This window comes from Salvia splendens, chromosome 21 (genome assembly GCF_004379255.2).
Source record: "Salvia splendens isolate huo1 chromosome 21, SspV2, whole genome shotgun sequence".
Lineage (NCBI taxonomy): Eukaryota > Viridiplantae > Streptophyta > Magnoliopsida > Lamiales > Lamiaceae > Salvia > Salvia splendens.
In genome coordinates this window covers 23,519,647-23,544,851 of record NC_056052.1, presented here as the reverse complement: position 1 = coordinate 23,544,851, position 25,205 = coordinate 23,519,647, and the positions used below count along the sequence as shown (strand labels likewise).

At 38.3% G+C, this 25,205-nt stretch overlaps 2 protein-coding genes and 1 long non-coding RNA gene across 9 annotated transcripts; 1 reads left to right on the top strand and 2 right to left on the bottom strand.

Annotated features, from left to right (window-relative positions):
* The first annotated feature begins 2,710 nt into the window (after positions 1-2,710).
* On the top strand, positions 2,711-5,528 carry LOC121784832. Its single transcript, XM_042183075.1, has 9 exons — positions 2,711-3,104; positions 3,176-3,379; positions 3,553-3,610; positions 3,716-3,778; positions 4,100-4,175; positions 4,567-4,679; positions 4,841-4,930; positions 5,004-5,135; positions 5,239-5,528. Exons 1-9 carry the CDS (start codon positions 2,806-2,808, stop codon positions 5,368-5,370), a joined length of 1,167 nt encoding a protein of 388 aa, XP_042039009.1. The 5' UTR covers positions 2,711-2,805; the 3' UTR covers positions 5,371-5,528.
* An 11-nt stretch (positions 5,529-5,539) lies between these two features.
* Positions 5,540-11,306, bottom strand: LOC121784830 (rop guanine nucleotide exchange factor 14-like). 6 transcript variants are annotated; one of them, XM_042183068.1, is made up of 10 exons: positions 11,171-11,306; positions 10,843-10,998; positions 10,419-10,522; positions 9,607-9,730; positions 7,335-7,715; positions 7,097-7,251; positions 6,940-7,014; positions 6,585-6,854; positions 6,150-6,497; positions 5,540-6,075 (listed from the first exon to the last, which is right to left on the bottom strand). In XM_042183068.1, exons 4-10 carry the CDS (start codon positions 9,680-9,682, stop codon positions 5,692-5,694), a joined length of 1,689 nt encoding a protein of 562 aa, XP_042039002.1. In that variant the 5' UTR covers positions 9,683-9,730; positions 10,419-10,522; positions 10,843-10,998; positions 11,171-11,306; the 3' UTR covers positions 5,540-5,691. The 6 variants fall into 6 exon arrangements, with proteins under 6 accessions (XP_042039002.1, XP_042039005.1, XP_042039004.1 ...); XM_042183071.1 differs by adding an exon at positions 10,134-10,205 and having other exon boundaries at positions 10,843-11,299; XM_042183070.1 differs by adding an exon at positions 10,134-10,202 and having other exon boundaries at positions 10,843-11,299.
* A 9,748-nt stretch (positions 11,307-21,054) lies between these two features.
* On the bottom strand, positions 21,055-23,545 carry LOC121785569. 2 transcript variants are annotated; one of them, XR_006046975.1, is made up of 3 exons: positions 23,397-23,545; positions 23,204-23,295; positions 21,055-22,922 (listed from the first exon to the last, which is right to left on the bottom strand). It is a non-coding gene; the product is annotated as an uncharacterized LOC121785569 (long non-coding RNA). The 2 variants fall into 2 exon arrangements; XR_006046974.1 differs by having other exon boundaries at positions 21,055-23,295.
* Between the last annotated feature and the right edge of the window lie 1,660 nt (positions 23,546-25,205).

Here is a 25,205-nt window from a genome sequence, read left to right as displayed (position 1 = left end):
ACGACCGCGGTGGAGAAGCGGGGACATCACTGAGGCCAATATCTTCTCCGGTACCACCGGTATGGCTAATAGAATGACGGCCTCGAAGTGCAGAGCTCGGTGGAGGTGGGTCCTCAAAATCGTCATCGGAGTCGTGTACGAACTGAGATGACGACTCTCCGCGGACGGTTTTCTGCTTGGTTCGTCGTTTTGCCTTTTGCCTTATGGGTACGTCCACGTCCATTGCAGAGCGCTGCGAAGGAGGGTAGTCCATCAGCTGAGGCTCAGTGATCTGGCGAAACCAATTCATATATTCTTCCGTTGCAACAGGCTCAGTACTGTCCTCCAGATCAGTCCATATCGTAAAGTGTCTGTTGTCCCACTCCTGTATATAATTGGCGTGCCATTGAACCCAATTCCGACCAGCTTTTCCACGGCGATCCTGTTTCAAAAAATCAGAACCGTGGAACCGGGGGAGATCCGGGATATACGGTTGGACAATCCCGAATTGGCGCAACACTCGGTGTGGCAGGTGTGGCTCAGCCAGATTCCAACAAATAAGCGTTGTGATCGACATCCATATAGGACGACCGGCATCACAACTTTCCGGCAACTCCCGGTGGAGATAAGGCCTCCAAATAAACTACATGTGATACAAATTTTTCAAAATAATTTCCATAAAAACAAAAAACAAAAAACCAAAAACATTTTATAAATATATGAAGTACCTGATTAGGATGCATCATGGAGAACTGATCTCGGAAATTTTCAACACAATGTCCGGGTGCTTTTACATATGACGCCGGGCCATTCCATCTAAAAAATTTAAATTATGAGCGAAGAACACGAAAATTGATGAACATTAAGTTTAAAAACGCAATTAATGAACAACTTACGCGCTTGCACATGGTAGATAGTCTGTATGCACGGGATCTAGCATCCTCGGTCTAATATTTGGGATTCTCTCCCAAGCCCAAAGTTGTAATAGAGTTAAGGCTCCCCCTACATCCGTCCTCTGACCAACGGCCGCTTCACACAAATTGTGGTACAAGCAAGCAAGCGTCGCCCCACCCCAGCTATATGTAGAACACCGTTCTATATCCATGAAAAAGTGTAGGTAGAAGAACGGAATTTTATTTCCGGTGGCGTTGGGGATCATCAGACCACCAAGTAATAGCAGACAATAGATACGAGCCCGCTGAGCATATATGTAGTGTTCGTGGTCATTAGACAGCTCAATCCTCAATTGGCGCGATAAGCTCGTCTGCTTAAAAGCCATTTCCTTCAACTCGGATGCTTCCGGTATGAATCCTAGAAAATCCATACACCTGTCCGTCCAATATCCCGCGTCCGTCGGGGGGATGTAAGTTGTCAGAGCCTCTCCATCAACTTTCAGGCCCCATAAGACCTCCACGTCTTCCAGTGTCACAGTCGCTTCACCGACTGGAAAGTGAAACGTGTGAGTCTCTGGCCTCCAACGTTCAATCAGAGCTGTGATAAGATGGTGGTCAATTTCTTTTGGTTTACCACACCTTAACATACCCCCAAACCCCATCTGGTCCACTATTGTCAAGACATGTTGCTGGATGGGAACATCCCAAATTTTTCCTTCAAATCGTCGGCAGCGTACATCTTCGGATGGAACTCCTGCCCATATGTTGTTAGAGACGTGTTGTCTCTGAAAATATAATACAGATGGATCCGCAGGACCACATGCAAGCCGACGACGAGAGGTTGAAGATGATGCCATAATTTACCTACATAATTCAAATTCAACAATAACCAACCATAACATTTAATCCAATTTCATAAACCAAATTCAACAATAACCAAAATCATAAACCAATTCACCTACACAAAATTAACAATTTCAATTAACAATTCGCCCAACCTACCAATTTCAATTTTGCCTAACCTAAACAAATTTAACAATCTAAACTAATCAACCAAAACCCACATAAATCAAAACAATTTGCCCAATTTTTTAGCTATAAAAACCCTAGGGTTTAGGCTTATAATCAAATTTATACACAAATTAACTTAAACCCAACACAATCCAACATAATAATCAACAATAATATCATTCAACCAATCCAAAATGCATAATATTTCTACTCAATTCACAACCCATTACAAACCCTAGCTATCCACCAATTACTATAATTATGTAAAAGGTAAGCATACTAACCGAATAAAATAGATGAATTTGGGGGAGAATAGCACCGATTGATGAATGTAGGCCGAAATCACGGAGAGAAGGCGCGCAGCTGGAGAAATCGCGAAGGCTGTGTGTTGTGAGGTTTTCGCGATTTGGGGGAGGAACGCCTGGTATATCAGTCTGATTAAACACGCCACTCAGAATGGCGTTTTTCATGATTAAGTAAATACGCCACTCCGGTTGGCGTCTTTTACAAAACGTCAATATGTTCGGCGTTTCAACAAAGAAAACACGCCATTTACAAATGCGTTTTTTTATTTATACACGCCAACCAAGTTGGCGTGTTTAATCGTAATTACAATCCGAGAGCATACACCCAAAATACGGCACAAGTATAAAACGCCATCATCGTTGGCGTATTTACCTTAAAACACGCCAATGACGTTGGCGTATTTACTAATAGAAACGCCAATGTGGTTGGCGTTTTTCCCATTTTTGGAATAGATAACAAAATGGGTACATTTACGTAATCTTTAGTGTAAAGTGCCCCACAAACCCGATTTTCCCGGGTTTCCACGTTTACAGTTGCCACGCTCCACACCTTAACGCTTCTTCTTCCTCCCTCCAATTTCTTCATTCTACTCTCTCACTCCACACACTGAGCTTCAATGGCGGCCGCCATTCTCTCCTGCAGCAACTTCCCCCAAATCAAACTCTATTTCCCATCCCCCTCTCACTCCATCCCTCGCGCTTCTCGATTGCGCGGGAAACGCCAATTCTCGTCTTTGCCGCGCATGAAGGTTAGGGTTTCGGAAGGCTCCGGAAGGTTAGGGTACGGAGGCGGAAAGATTTACCGGCGGCTCGGCTCTTGTCTCGTGATACCTCCGCCGGCAGGCAGAAAGCCAAAGGCTTTGATCAAATTTTTGGGCGGCGCTTTCATCGGCGCCGTGCCCGAAGTTACGTACAGGTAGTTTGTATGCAAAAATGGCGCGTGTTTTTTATGTTATAACCGTTTTAACTGTTTGCTTGTGTTCACAGTTATCTGATGGAGCTATTGGCGGAGGAAGGCTATTTGATTATATCTGTTCCGTACAATGTCACATTTGATCATGAACAAGTTACGAGAGAGATCTACGAGCGTTTCCATGCTTGTTTGAATTCGATTTTGAGCACAGGATTGCCTGATAATGGAATTTCAGCTGCTGATATAGCTGATCTTCCCTATTATTCCGTTGGACATAGGTAAGGCTGTTCGATATTCATGTTATCATTGTTCGAGTATTTGTTTTATGAAGTTAATTGAGTCAGTTTTGATAATGAAATTGTATCGGGTTGCTTGGCAATGCAATGCAGCTAGTGCTGTTTAGGAGTGCCTGAAATTGATGTGATCTTTTTTAATTCGGATTTTTGTGCAGCAATGGCGCACTTCTGCAAGTGCTTACGGGTAGTTATTTCTGTGAGAAGATCCCTAAGGTTGTACTTGTGCATCTCTTTGTTGCTCCGGCTGGCCAGTATATGTCTAATTGGATGAAATGAGTATGTCGTATTTGACAAAGAATAAATCTGTTTGTGTTGAAGGCCAATGCAATCATATCTTATAACAACAAATCAGCATCAGAAGCAGTTCCTTATTTTGAGCAGGTTTTCTTCATTTATTCGCCATTCATATGTTTATATGGTTACTACAGAGATGTGTTCATTTTTGACTTGTTAAAATTATCGGCATTGTAGCTTTCTGGTCATCCACCCATTTGTAAAATGTGATGTTAAAATATCGACAATCTTATGCTTTGTATCTTTTAACTACTCAAAACTCTCATAGAGTCAAAGCAGTGTATATCATACTAGTATATAGGTATAAACAGATTTATCAACTTCATATACAAGGGTCATTGAGAAGGCTAGATCTCTTTTGTGTTTCTGCTTCCTCATATTCTGAAATGCATATATTCTGTATTGCAGTTGGGTCCTGTAGTCAAGCAAATTATGCCAGCGATTGAAACATCCCCTGTGTATTCAGTGGCTCAAAGTGTCACAGGTGAATAATGTTCAATCATGGAATGCCACTTTATTAATTGTTCTAGAACTTCAAAAACAAAAGGTTGAACCGTAAAGAAAACTCTTGTCCTAATACAGACTTAGGCAGTTTTGACAGAATAAAATATCTTCTTCAACTCCTTTTACGTAGTTTATGTCAATAATGTTGTTGAAATTTATCTAAATGGACTTCATCTATTTTTTTCCTGTGATATCTTTGGTGGACGGGGTACTGTTTTCCAGAAAAGTTGATCATGGATGAAAATGAAATGCAAATAGTTAATCATCTAGGATGTCAGTAGCTTAGAAGTGAATGCTTGTCATTTTTGTTCTTAACTACCAGAATTGGTATTATATACTTCCGTGATCTTAAGATGTCTACAATTTCATAGATGGATGGAAAACACTAGTAGACGTTGCTGAAAGAGTACTGCCTGGCTATGATCCCGAAGCTACTGTGTCATTGACTAAGTTTGTCGATCAGTTGCCCTCAGTCTTTAATCAGGTACGTACGGGCAAAATATTACTCTGCGAAGAAATTACCTTTCCACTCATGTTCATATCCTTTGACATAAAATTGCACTCATATTTCTTGGGATATAATTTCCCTTTCTCGGTTTCAGAACTTAAGTCCACATATATTTCCAATCTACTATCTTAATCCAGGTTGCTCAAGGGACTTCTGAGTTCAAGCCGTCCCCTGCTGAGAATCTCGACTGCTTCAACAAGCTATATAACATTCAACACACGCTACTGGTACCTGTAATCTCTGCATCTCAAATCTCGGATAAATATGCTGTGCTGCTAGAAGTTTATTTTTGTGCCTCAGGTTAAGTTTGAGACGGACCCAATTGACGAGACTGATCTCCTAGAAGAGACCCTAAAACCCCGTGTTGAGTCTTTTGGTGGAAAAGTAGAGAAAGTCGTTCTACGTGGCACTCATATGACTCCATGCATTCAGGTATTGTTTCTAACCAGTGGCAAGGATGGATCTTCTATTATTATGCAACTAGTAATCTGAAAATATAGATTGCAAATGTGATTGTATTGGTTGATGTGATCAGGAGCCAAGGTGGGAAGTAGGCGCAGTGTACACTCCAGCCGACGCAATTGCTCAAGGCCTTAAAGCCATTTCCCTTAATGAGATCAGAGCCCTGTCTAGAACAATCACTAACTTCTTCTGCACCCTTCAATAATTTTTACCACTGTGAATATAGGATTCAATTATTCTGTACTGACATCATATGCTTATGATGGTAGAGAGCTGTTTTGGTGAGTTAATAGTTAATACTGCTTGCTCTTTACTATACTTCTTTTATGTCACCATCTGCTCTTTTTTCACATTCTTCTTGCATATATTTCAAATACATAAATTTAGAATTTACTAATAAGAAGATTTGACCGTGACACATATATGAATATATTATCTTTGAGTTTCAAATGTAACTCAAGACATAATAACCTGCTGCACGACACAAACATGGTGTGTTATTTACATGACAGAATATGAGTTCGTATCAGTCATATCTACCAGACATAAATTGGCAAGCATTTCTGCCGACGCACCAAGCTCGGCGGCTTGGCGTCGCGCTCACCGAGGTAATCTTAGCTCCATCGTTACGAGCCTCCACGTCGGAAGCGTCGTCAGAGACAACAATGGAGTTGCAAGATTTCGCATCTGTGGAGTTCAGCTGATTGATGAGGGAGTGCCGGACACGGTCGAGCATCGGGCTGTCCGAGATCCCCGGGATCCTAGCTCCAACGAGCTGCGACATCGCAATCGGAGAGTTGGGGTTGCTCACAATGTCTTCTTGAAGAATGTCTCCTAGCCGTGACAGAATGCTGAATGCTGTGTTGGATAAAGCTCGGGAGTAGGCTTCAAGAATCGAGTGTCCAACATCCTACACATTTTCAACAATCAATATTAGTCTATAGTTTATAACCAGAGTGTGTGCTTATCTATTGCATTGCATACCATTCCATATCTGATTTTTGTGACATCTAAGAATGTCTGAGGAAGATTTGGATACTTGCTCTTGAGCTGCAGCACTAGTAGTTCGGCTCGGTGAATCAATGCTTCCGTCTTATCGAGTTCGGACAATGGATCTAAAACGAAAGACCACGACCTTCGCATGGGGGACTTGACATTGTCTTGCTCCATTTCTCTCTCTTTCCATGCGAATATAGCACCTTCCAACCGGTTGATGGCATCGAGAGCACCGACGTCGGATTTCAGATTCAGGCAGCTGATCATATCCTCGGTAGGCAGACACTCTGCAGACAGTATTTTGTACAGTTCCTCTCCAAGGCTCGTCTTCGGGGACTTATACAAAGACAGGCAACAACAAGTTCAGTATCTCAGCCCCCATGATTCAGACCCGTGTAGGCATATATGGGAGAGCGAATGTACCTTTGGGAGCGCGTCTCTGATGTTGGCAGGGATCGGCATATCAGCCAAGATGTTCTCGTTGATGGCTTTGGCAGCTTTGAAAACTTGAAAGATCAATTTTCCCTGATGCAGCAATCTCTTTCTTTCTATCTCTGAGAGGCCGACTGTGGGCACTTGCGGGGAAGGAAGCCACCACCGCTTGCTCTGTCCAGAGCTCCGGCTCCTTCCTTCAGCTCGGCTGCCCACCTCAGCATACCAGAATTCTGTATTCACCATCGAGTCGAGGGTTTCCTGGTGGTATCAGAGATCAAAGAGGTGAAGTGAGTATGAATAGTGAAACGTGAAGCTTGTTTATTCGTGTGGAGAGACCACCTACAATGAGCATGGAATCCAATTTCCGCAGAGCTGGAAGATTCATGTTGATGTCCGCTCGAGCTTTTGGAGTCATGATCTACCCGGAATAGCAACAATACGAGATCAGCCATGTAACCATAATGCATCATATTTTTTATGGCAAGGGCCAAAACACATACCTCTATTGTCCGGCCATTAGCATCGTTGTGCTTTGCAGGAACCAACTCGACCATATAGTTAGTTGGGGCAAGCAGCCAATCCATTTCTCTTTGCCATTTGCTCTTACTCTCATCCGTCAACGGCTCTAACTTCCAAAGCTCACCAAAGACGGAAGCTGCAAGTTTTTCACCAACATTTGGCATAAGCAACATTTGATAAGAAACTAAGTGTGCTACATGGCTGATTAACAGTCTCTACCTGCTAGATTATTGATAGCATTTGACAGCGCTAATGCTGTGGAGATTCCCTTTGCCCCACCGGTAATATCCTCCCCGAGCAACAGCTTAGCAAACTTTTCCTTAATTGTTTCGATATCTGAGCATTGGCTGGTATGCTGTGGCTTTTCTTTTGCAAGGATGTGTCTAGGGGTTGCTGTGAAATTCCACTCATCTTGACACTGATCGTCTTTCTTCGATATCGTCCAGATAGAGGAGAACGATCCAGAAGCATTATTGCTGGACGAGCAGCTCGAGTCATCCTCGTCATGGGAGTCAGTGACACAGCCATCCCCTCTGCTGGTGCCACTATCATTATCAAAAGACTGAATGCAGCTCTCGAGACCATTATACGTCATTATCTCTGTAGCATACAGATTCCAAGTCAGTCGATGAAACAAACCATAACCGGCTACTGTTAAATATTGCACGAGAAACACTATTTCTCGACCTCAAACATCAGTCTGTGACTGCACTTGTTTTAAGATTCTTTCAAAAAATTGTTTGATTTCAATCCTACTTTTGCTGTCCAAACTTCCATTCAAGCACAGCTGATGTAAATCACTCCAAACTACAGCATTCATCCTCCCATTTGAGGTAAGAACACTGAACTTTGATAGCGCGATTAATTAATATACAAAGAACACATGTCAGAGTGAACAAGAATGCAACGACGACAGATCTTAGCAAACAGTATGTCTTATTGGATGCTATTCTTTTCTTAGATTACTAATGTTAAACATATCCCCACACAAAAAAATGTGTGATTGCTAAAGGTCGACTTATCACGTGACATAAATAATGCCCCATCTAGTCTGCACATGGTATAAACAAGCAACACACGGCACTGATTGTAACCTAAACTGACAAAGGATAACAGTTTGAAATATAAGACACATCTGCAAATACATCAGAAATAACTGGAGAAAATCAAGCTAGTTGGTAACGAAAATTGCGGATGTTTTTTTCCATGTTTTTGTCTTATAGTTAGAATTATCAATCAGAAGTAGAACATATTGAAAGGATCTGAGTAGTGATAATTTTTTTTTATTGGCAACAAGCATAAAAGTCAAGATCTTAAAGAGAATAAAAACAAGATGAGCTGAGATGGACTGATCATGGAGGTATAATTCTACAGGAGATGTAGATCCAAATAGAAACCATTTAAATTTAAAAAGGGAAATGTCAGAAGACAATGACTTTTTTGTCCCATCAAATGCAAATTCATGATTTCTGATGATAAAAGAAATAGGGTCCATACAAACTCAATGGTGCCTCCATCACTAAGTGCTACTGAGAAATCTCTATCCCACCACAAAAAATGAGAACATAAAACTTTCTTCACTCTCTCCATCCACTTTTCAAACACCAAAAAGAAATAAATTTGAAATCTTGGTGGCCATAAAATTGACTAAGCAAGTCAAAGATAAAAGGACCCCCCTCAAAAAAAAAGGAAAGAAAGAAAGAATTGCAGTTAATATATGGAGTAAGTAGTAGTTTATCATGTAAATTTGACCAATAATGCTAGGATTTCTTGTTCTTTCAGTACCGAGGCATTGAACTACTTCTTGCAGTGTTTAATAAATGTAATAAATGAGGTTCAACCCCACATGGCTGAATATGCACAAAATGCAGTGAGGTACGTTTATGTTTTGCTACTATTATTATTATTTTCTGGTATGGAGGAGGGTAGGGGCAATTTGGGTTACCAATTACATAAACAGATCTTTCTATAGGCTTGACCAATTTATTTTGGGTAGGGGGCACATTTCTAAACACCCCAAGAAATTTCCTCATTTGAAGATCAGTAAGCCCCAAGATTCAATTTTTTTTGTCAAATGCACATCTTGTATTGATAAACACCCATGTGGTAGGAAATTAGGTGCATAGAAAACCAGTCGATGACTTTATGAAACCTTTATATTTAACTTCCAAATAAAATAAAGTTCAATTATGACCCACCATGCCAAGTTGTCTATACACAAATATCTCAAGCATTTCCTAATATGCATCCTATTTCTATTCTATCATGTTTCAATCTCCTCGTATATTCCTACACCATTTACCCCCAATGTGTAATGTAGTACGTTAAAAGAAGGGGCCGAAACAAGACCGGAAAGACCAGAAAAACATCTCTGTTTAACACACAGTTTATGATTCTTGCTCAGTTGGGGCATCTGAGCAACAGAATCTATCCACATCATTGTTTGTTTTTTTTTCATAGAATAAAAAATAAATTTGGTAAAGAATATTACTGTCTTCTTCATCGAAATCGATGCTCATATTGCTCATGTCTCTCGTACAACAAGCAAATCTCCTCCTCATGATCATTGTGGAGTCTTTTTTTATATAAAAATATGATTTTTATAAACCACCTTCCTGCGTAGAGAGAGAGATAATTAAATGCATGATATTGAAGTTTCAATAGCAATAAATAATGTGAGATTTTTTAAAAATGAAATGTGACATGCCGACAATGGAAGAAAATTCTTCCAAAATATAGGAAGAGAGAGCAACATCATGATTATTAAATGTTAATGAAAGGTACTTACTTGGCAAAACCAGTACACAAAATGTAAGATTCAATCAAAAAATCTTGGACAATCAATGCTTAGTAAATACTAGCTCAGAACTCATAATGAGCCACATATTTTGGTGGTAATTTGTAAATGAAGTGTCTTGAAGAGTCACAAAAATTGTTGGAAATGTAGAACAATTACCAGTATTTAAAACACTTCTTTCATGGGAGAAAACTAAAGAGAGAGAAGAATTATGGGATTACCAAATTTTGCGGTGATTTGTCCCCTTTATAACCCTCAACGTTTTTCAAGGGGTCCAGTTTTCTAAATCACTACTTCAAAAACATGAAATTTTAATTAATTAAAAATAGTTCAAATCCATACAGAGAAAAAAAAAAGAAGTAAATTAAGTAATCCCAAAGCCATTAAGTTGACTCGTGAGCTCAACTCAGTGAGTGAGGAGTGGACAGCACGATAACAAGAAACAAAAAGCTTATGATGGTGTAAAAATGGAATCTTGCGAGTAAAAGTGTGGTTAAAAAAGGAACCTTTAACTTAATGAAGCAAGCTTTTTTGACAGAAGGAATGGGTCAAAAAAGAGAGTAGTTTCAGTTTGTCGTTGATGTCAGTCCTCTGCAACACAGCTTTGACACTGCATGAAAAATTAAATATGATTAACTAACATCACTCAAGAAAATAACAAAATGAAGTGAGAAACACACACGTAACGTGTGTCTGTGTGTGGAAAAAATGGGTGAAGCCCAACTGCGTTCACATTTAGAATGTAGAAAAAAAAGGAAAATTAATCATGAGAAAAACAGGGCTGTGCACATTAATCAGATTTGAAGTAAAGATCGAATCTTTATTTAAAATCCCACCTTCAACTCAAACCCCAGAAGAAGAAGAAGAAGAAATCCCAGAAAAAATACAGAGAAAAGACAGAACAGAGAGAGAGTAAGGTAAAGAACGTACCTTTTTATTATCCCAACAAAGAAAACCCTCCTGTTTGATGATGAATGCAACAGAAAACAAATGCTGTTTCAAAAAAATTCTACTTCTCCGTTGGATTGAATGTACTCAGTAGATAGGAAAGAGAAGCCCCCAAAATTCAGAGTGTGGAATCAAAATCTGAAGCAGAGATAAGAAAAAACAAAAGAGGGTTAGAAATGGTGTGAAAGGAGTAATGTTGCATCGTGAGAAGAGACAGACAAATGAGAGATGAACAGATTGCAGGTGTAGTAGGGATTGGGCAATGCCAAGAATTGAGAGAATATAATAAGAGTGTGATTCCATTTATTACATCACATATCTATCTATCTTGATTGTTGATGGTGGAGCGGGAAGAAGAGACAGAGGAGAGTGGTGGAGGAAGTGAAGCCAAACTCTTGAATTGAGAAGCTTTTTGTCCGAGAAAAATATGGCAATGGTAAATTATTATGTCATGAAAAGACTAAATATATAATAAACGATTATTTTTGGTTAATTAACTCAATGCCCAAATAGATTTAGTGCAATAATTATACTCGATTACATAATTAGTAACCGTATGACATGAATTGAATTGGTAAAATTAAACCTGATTACATAATTTAAATGTGAAATAATTAAATGTTTTTCCCTAATTTATGATAGATGTTTTGATTTGAGGTGTCCCTTCTAAGCAACAATTTGAATTTCATTAGGGACCTACAATGTGGAGCGTTACATTGTCCCTTTTTTTCTGTCCTTACTATAGTTTCAAATTATGATTGTATTTACATCAATAAAACTCAAATGATTAAATTTGAATCGAAAAGCCTAATTGTACTATGGTAGCTTAATAGTCGTAATTATTATTCAACCTATGTTGTTTTTGTTGGAGATAAAGTGCCAAGTTTGTACAAGCCTATTACTCATTAACTCTCTCTATATATTACCAAGGGGGGTTAGGATTAAATTATTAATTAACACCATTTTTAAAGGAATTTGTTGTCAATTATAAGAAAGTAAGAGAAAAGTGGATGGGTTGAGAAAAAAGATTATGGGCCCAACGAAGAGAATTAAATGAAGGGAGGAGGATCCTATGGAGGAATTAAAGTTGGGATAAATAACATTTTTAAATGTAGTATCATATGAGTATTTATTTTCTGCTTGTCTGTTTATTGTATACTCGTTACTTTGTATACGTTATTCCATTTAAGTGCTAGAATCGAATTTTAAAATTTTTGAAATTTTATTTGCATAATGCGATACATACAAATTGTATGGATTGTGGAGTACTATATGATAGTGAGATTTAGTATTCAAAATCTATTAAGTGAAAAATATATACACTTGAAATTTATTAGATACATCATACATGCTTATAGTTAAAGAATTTAAACTCAATTATGGACGTTTATAATTCAGATCTTACTATCACAACTTCGCTTAAAATAAACGTTGTAGTCTAAGTAAAATTTAAATTCAAATTTTAATGCTAAGTCAAAACCATACTATTTCCATAAATCACTTTTTTTATCATACGTAAGTTATTCAGCGCGCGTATATATATATATATATGGATGTATTCATTTCCTTTTCATATATTTCCTCCTTTTTCCTTCTTAATATCAGCCATTAGATTAGAGAAATGGACGGTCAAGATCAACATTGGGTAATTAATCCCGTGTTGCATTATTTGTCTTATTTTGTGCATTATGAGGGTACAATAGTAATCTAATAATGGCTGGAAACCGCTACGAATAATGCATCACATGGTCACGAGTAATGCATATAATTGCCTATATAATGCACAATATGTGAACTGCAATGCATACGAACAAGATGTGCTGTGTTATGATGTTTGACACACGTTTATTGTTTCCCCTAAGGGTTTAATAAGCTTAGGGGCTAGGGTATAGTACAGAGACACGTATGTAATCTTCACATGGTAACGAGTAATGGATATAATTGACTATATAATACACAATTTGTGAACTGCAATGCATACGAACAAGATGTGCTGTGTTATGATGTTTGACACACGTTTCTTGTTTCCCCTAAGGGTTTAATAAGCTTAGGGGCTAGGGTATAGAACGTACACATTAATAACAAATTATAAAACGATACGAATAATTCACCAAATTGTCACGAGTAACGGATGTTATTAACTATATAATGCACAATATGTGAACTGCAATGCATACGAATAAGATGTACCATGTTATGATGTTTGACACACGTTTCTTGTTTCCCCTAAGGGTTTAATAAGCTTAGGGGCTTATGATGCATTACTAAATGCACTTATGTAATCTTCAATCCGTTGATTAACCCATATACACAATACCTCTAATAATGCATAATATACTGAGATAATGACAATTAACAGCTACATAATGCACTACCTAAACCAAATAATGCACATACGTATATTCCAATAACAACAATTTGTTAGTAATGTCTACGTACTATACCCTAGCCCCTAAGCTTATTAAACCCTTAGGGGAAACAAGAAACGTGTGTCAAATATCATAACATGGTACATCTTATTCGTATGCATTGCAGTTCACATATTGTGCATTATATAGTTAATAACATCCATTACTCGTGACAATTTGGTGAATTATTCGTATCGTTTTATAATTTGTTATTAATGCGTACGTACTATACCCTAGCCCCTAAGCTTATTAAACCCTTAGGGGAAACAAGAAACGTGTGTCAAACATCATAACACAGCACATCTTGTTCGTATGCATTGCAGTTCACAAATTGTGCATTATATAGTCAATTATATCCATTACTCGTTACCATGTGAAGATTACATACGTGTCTACGTACTATACCCTAGCCCCTAAGCTTATTAAACCCTTAGGGGAAACAAGAAACGTGTGTCCAAACATCATAACATGGTACATCTTATTCGTATGCATTACAGTTCACATATTGTGCATTATATAGTCAATTATATGCATTACTCGTGACCATGTGGTGCATTATTCGCAGATACCAAAATGTGGCAGTTACTTTTCCGTCAAATGTCAATAATAACCCTGTAATGCATACAACTACCTTCTATAATGCAACACGGAACCAGTTTTATAGAATCAATCTGATCCGTTGCTGCCTTAGATCTAACGCGTAATATTAAGAAGGAAAAAGGATCTAAGATGTGAAAAGGAGAATAACGCTCCCCTATATATATATATATATATATATATATATAAATAATTTTATTAAATTCGAGTTCATTCCGCAACTTATGAAAAAATCAATCAGAAAAAACATGAAATTTAAATTCATTCTCAATTAGTATTTTCTAAGATATCAAATTTTGGGCAAACTTTATGATTTGTAAAATTGCATAGCGTCCCAAATAGAAATACTTCTTGAAATATAAGGGTGTTGATAAAGCACTTTTCCTATGAAACTAATTTGTTTATTTTCACGGTATTAATGACAAAGTTGTTGTTGTAAAGCAATCTATCATTGCACGTCCAGAGCCTTTATCATAGCGGCAAAAAACTTAGACATTATTGTATGAGGTGCCGAGTTTGAGCCCTTTTGACATTAATTGTAATTTCCTCCCTTATATAGGAGTTATTTTTTAAAAAATGTTGATCATCTAATTAATTGCAACTATTAATTTATAGAGCTCTTCAAAATCAACTTTTTAGTCCATGTTGAATGGGCCTAATTCATATAAAAACCATTTATTGCGAATTGTGTGCCTTTTCACAACCTTTTTGAGAGAGAATCAAAGTTGAGCTTCCTGAATATATTTACTTAGTTAAGTATTGGGATTAGGGGTTTTATGAGCCACTTTTACATTAAATTAATATTGTGGTTAGTCGACAACCTCGAGACTGTAAATACACATTATAGTTTATACAAAATGGAGTTATACTTATAGTTTTGGATATAAAACCACATCTTAATTAAATAAATTAATTAAAGTTTCGATTAGGACAATACCACTAACAAATTCTATCATCCTAAATTTATGGGCAAAATGAAGATTATGCGGTCTTCCCCACCCCAACTTTTTACATTCAAATTTCAAACTATTCTTTCCACTAAGTGTTAATAAATTATAATATTATCTCCACTACACATTCACACTTATATATTTACTTAGTACTCCTAGTAAATTATATGATTAGTTATTGAAACCATTCGCAAAAACAAAAGTTTGCTATTTGATGCTTGAATAACAAATTAGCAATATAGTAGTACTAATATTTTACAAACAATATAAAAGATTGTGCATATATCAAATTATTTATATTGTCTTATCTCCCATAAAGTGAGACGGGACAAATTGCCAGATACATTTTGCTACCCTGTGATTCAATATCAACATATGAACAAAATTGTCGAAACCGAATACATGAATAAAAGATCAACCGTTGGATCAATGCACAACAAGCCAAAAGACAAAAATTAGTTTTTTATTATCAAAAAATAAAAACTATATGGGGAAATTAGTTCAATCAATCCCCTTTAGGTTGAAGGATCCTTCCACAAACAGCTGATTTGAAAGTAATTTATTTGTATGAGATAATAGTAATTTAAATTATAAAAATCTATTGAAATTTTGAACAATCTCAAATTCGAAAACGGAATATTAAATCATGAATTTTTTATTTAATCCAGTCGTCCAATCCATGTACAAAATAACATTTTTTTTATGATACTAACAAACTAAAACAATGTTGTCTCATTAAAATGAGGGAAAAAAATGAAAACTAAAAGTATTTATTTTAATGAAATAATGTCGTTTTAAGTATCACTAAAAAATGTGATTTTATACACAGCGAGAGTGCAAAGAATTGAAACTTCGTGATTAAATATTTCGTTTTCAAATATTTTTGGAACTAACCAGGATTTAATATAATTTCTTAATTTAAGTACTATTACCCATATTTATACAAGTAAAGGAACAAGTAGATAATTTACTCCCATAAGCTGTAAAATTTAATCTAGACCACTGGCTTTTGTATAGTTTACAGTTATCATAAAAAAAAATTTATCTAGACCACTGGCTTTTGTATAGGTTACAGTTATCATAAAAAATACTTATAGAGTAGTAGTACTAATTTACAGTTGTAATCTGAGTACTTATTACTGTGATAAATATAATACATTATTAATGATAAATGCATTAATCAGCAATCTAATTGCAGTAGTGATTGTGATAGTTCTATAGCAGTGGGATGGGCCATGGGAGTCAGAAAATGGGCCGATTACTCTTGGGCCTCCAATATATCTCTCTGTCTCTGCTATTTTTTTAATATTGTGATGGGGTATAGTTTATTACTAGAGGGAACAAATTACTACTATATGTTTAATTATTTAATTTATGGAATTTCTGTCCAAGAAAAGAAGCAGCTTGATAACCTTATCAACGAATATAAAAAAATTTATCAACTTTTACACTACTTTTTTTGTTTGTTTTCTGAAACTTTTATATTAACTCCATAGTATAATATTACTAATATCGTATCCTTTAGAAAACTTATGTTTATTATGCTGTAACAAAACACAAATTCTGGCCTAACTACGATGTAAGTATCTCATAAATTGCTTTTGTGTGTAGTAGTACATAAATGGAGTTTAAATTTTTACGAAAAAATGGCATATATAATTATGTTTAATCACATTATTTAAATTCACATACACATTATACTATCCCATTATGTTTGAGAAAGAAAATAGAAAAAAAAGAAGAGAACAACACACTTCATTTACATAGTGCATAATCAAGCGAAATTGGAGCGAAACCGCACAACTTTTTTCGTGCATGAGTCTAATTTTATTATAAATCGTGTGCATTTTTGCAAGCCAGATCATAAAACTTGCTCGAACTCATTCATTATAACATTATTACTTATTGGCTCTTGTTGGTTTCTCGGATTACAAAGATAACTACCGGGCGTAATACAACCCAAAAGAAAGGAAAGGAAGAACTGAACTTAAAAATACAACGTATAATCGAAACTACTAAACCAGTGTGATTAGCCGAGTCGAGGAGGCCTCTTCCCGCAAGACGAGATACGCCCCGGTAGTGCTCTTCGGTTTGGCGTGTCGTCCCCAAAGGTAAAACGGCTACGTCTCTATTGATGCAGCACCGCAATCAACAGAGCTCCGGCGAACTGGATGGAGGAGAGGGCAGAGCTTCGACAGAAAAAACTATGCAGGGAGAGGGAGAGAGCTTATGATGCAGAATGCTTTTTGAATTGTGTAGTGATGCATGGAATGGCTGGCCTATTTATAGGCTCAGTCCACTGCAGGGGGTCAACAGCCATGATGGCTGTCATCATGGCAATTCGTAACCGACGTCGGTTACAGACGTGTGGCAGGAGTGTGCCATCCGTGTGTGGAGCGTGTGGATTTCTCACGTGGCAACCGTGACTGTGCCTCGCTTGACGACGTGTCAAGCCACTTGGATTGCTGACTCGGCGGTGGTCCAAAAAGAATAGTTTGGGCCAAGCACCAAGCCCAAAGACCACCCAAAGACCAATTGCCAAGATCCAAGTCCAAGTCCAAGTCCAAGTCCAAGTCCAAGTCCAAGATCAAGATCGGGATCGAGATCGGGATCGGGCTCGGGATCGGGCTCGGGCCCGGGCCCGAGGCCCGAGGCCCGAGGCCCGCGGCCCGCGCCCGCGACCACGAGCACGAGCACGAGCACGAGCACGTGCACGGGCACGGGCACGGGCTCGGGCTCGGGCGGGCGGGCGGCGGCGGCGCGCGCGTGTGCGCGCGTGTGGGCTCTTTCACCCATCTTGGTCCACTATAATTATTAAGTAACATAAAGTCACTTAATTTATACACATTAAAGATGTGTTAATCCTCCAATGTGGGATAATTAACACTAGTTAATTATTCCCTAAGCTCCATCTCCAAGCTTTAATTAAAAGCTAATTATGCCCAACTTTAATCCACTATTTCTCACTCACCGGAAATCGGATTTGAGAAAGTGAATATACTACTTTTACCTACGTAAAATGTAGATCGACGCTATGTCATTTAATTTCACAAAATTAAATGTCTCGTCACATTTATTATTTGGTCAAAATCCATTGACCGGGCATATTTAATCCATGATTTTTTACAATCCCCCACATGAGTGGAAATAGCCGAATGCATATGCATGCAGACACAAGCTCAACCCTCGCGAGGTATATAAGCATAAGGATAGGTAGTTGTTGACTTTGAACCCTCCATAGTCGACACCATCGGATACACAGGCGGCTTAGTAGCGCGATGCTTTGAACTAATCCCCCCACGGCGTGCACCGAGACAATGGTGTTAACACTTAAACACCTCAACCTCATCCGTTCTCACGTTTTGTGTCCATTGCGGTCTTGGACACCACTTTGGATTCATAAGTGCGTTTTTTATGAAGCGACCACACTTCGCACTTACGTAGGTGATTCTTAGTCAAGTACCTTGCCATACTTGGTCTCTTTGAGAATTCCATCTCTTTGAGATCCTTAAGAACCATTAAAAGTCATAGACTTAGCCTTTACCACGAGGCAAGTTCTCCAACACTCTATTGCTCTCTAGGGAATAGATATAGTTTGAGTGTTTTTCCATGAACTCTCATAGCTTAGTTGTCCCTTTGAACCAAGTTCTTGGGATCTCCAGTCATCATGGTTGGGTTACCACTATGACAATTCTTTAGTTTGTGGATTTCAAACCCATTCCCTCTAGCAACTTATTCATTTGATCACGGTTTAACCCTTTGGTTAGCGGATCCGCTAGATTATCTATTGACTTCACATAGTCAATTGTAATCACCCCTGTTGTGATCAAATGTCTCACGGTGTTATGTCGTCGACGTATATGTCGAGACTTACCGTTATAGAAACCATTGTTTGCCCTTCCAATAGCCGCTTGGCTATCGCAGTGAATCAGCACTGGTGGCACTGGCTTAGACCAACATGGAATGTCTTCAAGGAAGTTCTTAAGCCACTCGGCTTCCTCACCAGCCTTATCCAAGGCAATGAACTCCGATTCCATTGTTGATCGGGCTATACAGGTCTGTTTTGTGGATTTCCACGATACAGCACCACCCCCAATAGTAAAGACATATCCACTTGTTGAAAGTGAGTCTCTATTATCGGATATCCAATTGGCATCACAGTACCCTTCAAGCACCGGGGGGTATCTCGAGAAGTGTAGCCCAAGATTTTGAGTGTGTTTTAAATATCTCAAAACCCTCACAAGAGCTCTCCAATGCTCTTTGCTTGGATTGCTCGTGTAACGACTTAACTTGTTCACGGCACAAGCAATGTCAGGTCGAGTGCAATTAGTCAAGTACATAATGCACCCGATGACCCGTGCATACTCTTCTTGTGCAACGGGCTCGCCTTTGTTTTTGCTCAAGTGAACGTCGAGTTCAATTGGAGTCTTAACCGGCGCGCCATCATAGGCTTTGAATTTATTCAATATCTTCTCAACATAATGTGATTGTGTTAAGATGATTCCATCATTCGTTCTTAGAATCTTCATTCCAAGAATTACATCGGCTAGACCCATGTCTTTCATGTCAAAGTTTCTCTTTAACATGGCCTTTGTATCGTTAATTACTTGAGTGTTGCTACCCAAGATTAACATATCATCAACGTAGAGACACACTATAACATGACCGTTATTAGTGCTCTTGATGTAGACACATTTGTCGCACTCGTTGATTTTAAACCCATTTGATAACATCACATTATCAAACTTCAAGTGCCATTGCAATGGCGCTTGTTTCAATCCATATAGGGATTTCACGAGCTTGCATACCTTTTTCTCTTGTCCAGGTACTACAAACCCTTCGGGTTGTTCCATGTAGATTTCGTCTTCTAGTTCACCATTCAGAAACGCGGTCTTTACATCCATTTGATGAATCTCGAGATTGTGCAATGCAGCAATAGCGAGAAGCACCCGGATAGATGTAATCCTTGTTACAGGTGAATAGGTATCGAAGAAGTCATGTCCTTCTTTTTGTTTAAAACCCTTTACTACTAATCGGGCTTTATACTTATCAACTGTTCCATCGGCCTTAAACTTTCTTTTAAGAACCCATTGGCGACCCCCTTTTTGAATTGTGTAGTGATGCATGGAATGGCTGGCCTATTTATAGGCTCAGTCCACTGCAGGGGGTCAACAGCCATGATGGCTGTCATCATGGCAATTCGTAACCGACGTCGGTTACAGACGTGTGGCAGGAGTGTGCCATCCGTGTGTGGAGCGTGTGGATTTCTCACGTGGCAACCGTGACTGTGCCTCGCTTGACGACGTGTCAAGCCACTTGGATTGCTGACTCGGCGGTGGTCCAAAAAGAATAGTTTGGGCCAAGCACCAAGCCCAAAGACCACCCAAAGACCAATTGCCAAGATCCAATTGCCAAGATCCAAGTCCAAGTCCAAGTCCAAGTCCAAGTCCAAGATCAAGATCGAGATCGGGATCGGGATCGGGATCGGGATCGGGATCGGGATCGAGATCGGGCTCGGGCTCGGGCTCGGGCTCGGGCTCGGGCCCGGGCCCGAGGCCCGAGGCCCGAGGCCCGCGGCCCGCGCCCACGAGCACGAGCACGAGCACGAGCACGTGCACGGGCACGGGCTCGGGCTCGGGCGGGCGGGCGGGCGGCGGCGGCGCGCGCGTGTGCGCGCGTGTGGGCTCTTTCACCCATCTTGGTCCACTATAATTATTAAGTAACATAAAGTCACTTAATTTATACACATTAAAGATGTGTTAATCCTCCAATGTGGGATAATTAACACTAGTTAATTATTCCCTAAGCTCCATCTCCAAGCTTTAATTAAAAGCTAATTATGCCCAACTTTAATCCACTATTTCTCACTCACCGGAAATCGGATTTGAGAAAGTGAATATACTACTTTTACCTACGTAAAATGTAGATCGACGCTATGTCATTTAATTTCACAAAATTAAATGTCTCGTCACATTTATTATTTGGTCAAAATCCATTGACCGGGCATATTTAATCCATGATTTTTTACAGCTCTAACTAGCATAAGTTGAGTTATTGGCTTGAACAAAACCACACAAGCTCACAGGATTCCAATCCAGCTTAAATTGACTCGAATCATTTACACAATTTAATACGTTAATATTGTCTTTCACGGATCTCTCCCACCACTGCCAATGATGATCCTGTTAGTGTAATTGGATTAACTTAATTGATCAACGTGATCATAATGAGACATCAAATAAATTGGAAGTGCGAAGTATACACTTATTTGAATTTATTATGATTAGACGGGGGTTCGGGTACAGCGCCCCTGAGTAGCAGGGTCCAAGGGGCGACAGCCCCTGGCTTAAAGTTGTTGTACAGAAAATTCATCCGGAAACGTAATTTCTAAAAGTTGAAGGACTATTTTGCAATTTTCTATTCCCGACAAAAACTGTTAAAAACAGTTGTGAAACGAAGAGACGCGACTCTTCGTTTTTCAGCATCTTCTTATGTTCAATTTCTAGGTTCAAAGTTGTACAGAATCAACAGACAAATATCTTCGAAACCTGAATTGTATCCGATCAAATATTGGTAGAACCGCCGAATTGATTTGATCTGAAAGTGTTACACGCACATCTGATTTGTTCACGTTTTGTTTAAACTCCCTAACAGATCCGTTGATCAAGGAAACCAAATTGCACGTCGGTAGATTCTTTTATGAGAATGGACTTGACTTTGATGCTGCCAATTCACTCAATGAGGATGCACTAATCTCTTTTATCACTCAATGAGGATGCAGCGTCAAGCTCTTACTATCGAGGAGTTAAAAGGGTGGATATTCAGGGATGTGATGAAGGAAACGACCTCTTGCGTGGATGAGATCAAAAGATCGTGGGCTGACACTGGCTGTAGCATCTTGCTCGATGGATGGACGCATGCCAATGACCGAACTTTTGTGAATATTTTGGTGGACTGCCCCAAAGGTACTGTGTATCTTTTCTCGTCTGACACAACTGATTGTGTTGAGAACATGGATGCTACTATGCAGACCTTCTTCATGGTGGAGGTTGGACTCCAGAACGCCGTGCAGATAATCACATACAAGAGCTCAGCCTTCATGAAGGAGGCCGGTGGATCTCATCAATGAGACATTGGAGAAGGCAAAGATCATCACAAGATTTGTTCACAGCAACTATAATTAGTAGTATTAATAAGTGGAAATTAACAAGTTGAACTATATTTTTGCAAGTCGTCACTCACTTGAAAAATAACCAAAAAATGACTCGCACGAACTTGCACGATTATGGCTCAAGAGTTTGAAAGGCTGAAACAGTTCAAGGAAGTCAAGAATTTGCACACCTTAGTTCATGCCATCAGCGCCAAGACAAAAACTAATCCGAAACATCAGAGTTTGTAACCAACACGAGCCCTTCATCAGTCTATATAATCAAATATGGCAGGTATGATACTGCAAGAATATATTATGAATAGCTTCACAAGCAGGAGAAGCTTACTGAACTCATGAAAGTAAAAATGCAGATGCTTGAGAATTTATTTCAGACTAAAATAACAGTCCGAATTTATTTTAGAGCACTCTGTCTTCATTCTAAAAGACAAATCTTGAGGCTGTTGATTGTTTCAATTGGGCTATTTTATATGCCAAGTACTACTACAGTAAAATGCAGTTTAAAACGACAACTAAAAGAACAGAAATATGCCAATTATTCTCCCAAGCACTAAAAGAGAGCGTGCCATTATATTCTTTCAGGTCACTAGAAGACAAAGCTATGACCCATAACACAGCCACATGGGCAATATAATTGCCAGAATTTCCCCAAATCCATTCAACGTTTCAGACATATACTCCACTGCAACATAAGGAAGAGCATAATGGGATACAACTCACATGATTCACAAAACAGATATAGTACATACTAGTGAATGAAACAAACCTCATTCTTTACCATGGATCCAATGTAACTCATGCATCTTAGCATAATTATCATTCTAAAATACACTAGGCTTAGGAATTAGGATCATCCATGGGAAATGCATTAACGTTTTCTCAGAAAGCAGTATTTTTCAAGAGGATTTCGAAGAAGAGCTACTACTGGATAGAATTTACCTGATAAAAAAACAACAAATAAGATCTCATTGATACACAAGTTCTATTAAATATCCAGGAGTATTTTCGTATCAGAAGCAGCTGAAAGGATAATCTGCTACTGAAAAACTTTTTTTTCTTAGCTAGAAAACTACACTAATTAATCTGCATAGAGTATCTGTCAATGCAGAAAACAAGATCTATCATTCATGCTCAATGCAGAAAAACAAACGAATCAGATCCGGCAAAAAAACTAGGAGTAATTGCGAAGAAAACGAATTCAAAATTGACATCTACCATACCAATCGCAGATCCACGTGAATCCTTCCAATATAAACTAGACGGAAATAATGATTCACCGCGGCCTCTGATTCAGTTGATGCAAGGCAGGAACCTGATTTTCGCCAAATACAGCGGCAATCGAAAGTTATACTCGCCACGATTGGCCCAAATTTAACACAAAATGCAACGAAGTCGGCGAAAAAAGTTCCCGACCTGCACCAAGCGAACTAGAGGCCGCCGCAACAGAATCCAACACTGAGCTCAAAAGAGAAGGCTATGCGGAGCCATAAGTCATAACTGGGGGGATTTGCAAGTGAAGAGAGGAGAGGTGAGTTTATAGAGGTAGAGGACGAAGCAGATGATGCCACGTGTCATAGCACCGACGGCAAGTGTGACGTCGCGAAAGGAAGGGAAGTTGTGATCAAATTCGTTGGGAGATGGGAAATGGTGCCTGGATTTGGAGATAATTACGGATGGACCACTGGTGGAGTCGCGTGCGTCAACAGTATTAGCACGTGCGCGTGGGAGACTTCATTATTATCACCACAAGGTGAATTCTTCTCGTTTTAAAATTTTACTTAATTTATTAGTGGTTCATACTTTTCTCGGATTGGTTTGTTCATTTGGAATGGAATCTGATTTATTTATTTATTCTGAGGTTTTATTCCTTACTATTTTCTGCAACATTCTCCTATCTATCTCTTTTAAGTAGAGCAATTACTAAATTAAATTGGAAAGGAATATCTAGATATTTTGGTTGATTATTGTACTCCTATTTACTGTAATACTATATCAGATTTTTTTCTTTTAAAAGTGAGACCATCCCCACAAGCAATACAATAAGCAATACTATTATAATTAATTAGCAGCCACTCTAAATTATTAACTATCGCTGTCTAATAATTGCAGTTTTAGCTCCACATGAAAGGGAAACTATGTACTACTTACTAGGATTCGGCCCCTCCCTCATACATGTGAAGCTGTATTCTTTCTAGATTATGATATGTTACATGATTATATATAATCATATAGAGGTGAAATTATTTAATACTCTATCAAACTTTATATAACATCAAAGTTTTAGATCACTTAATATCATCTATCCATCTAATAAATCATAGCATGATTATATATAAAACTGCATATAATCAGTCGACCTACTTTGGACCATAGCCATTTGAAATTGCATACAGCACTTACCGAATTATTGTTTTCGCACACGGATTTTCTAGCATTGTTTAGTTCGTTTGTAGTTTTGGGGGTTTCTAGCTAATTCATTTGTCCAGTAATTAATTTATTTTTCCGATTTCATAGTTAATTATTTAAGAAAAAAGAGAAATGTGGGACAACGAGAGACGTGTGATTTATGTTTGCATATATGTGGAATGCATGTATATGTCTTCAAGCATTCGTCTTTTTTTACAAAAATTCAAAGTTTCCGAATAATGGCAGTGAATGGGCTCCATTCCCTCAAAAATAGTCAACAAATCTACAAACTGCAAATTCAAAAGTAGTAAGAAATACTCCTAGTGCTAAGATTGATTGAGATTCCGTTTCAAATTCAGTATAAACATATCACCAAAAAATGAACATCTTAATGAAAATTTTGAGCGTCACTTTATTAATGATATTAATTAGTGTTTCAATAAGATTTATATCCGCACGTATTTGAATAATACCAAATATTTTTTCAATATCTATTAAATTCGATATTTGATAACAAATAGAGGTACGAATATATATATTTATTTATTTAACAATCAGCCACCATGATGGAAAATTGTTTTTCGATTCGAAATCGCCATTGTTCGACAATAAAGCTATTAAAAGTTAGTAGTAACATTTATAAGAGGGAATGTCAATGAAAATTCAACACTTCCTCATTAAGTCAGTGATGGGTGAGAGCAAATTCCACAAATGTCGTTGTAAGAATTTATCTACTTTTTTCATATAATTTTAACGCAGAGACCAATAATATTTATTAGACCATCCACAATGCCGCCCAGCCGACCGCCCAGCCGA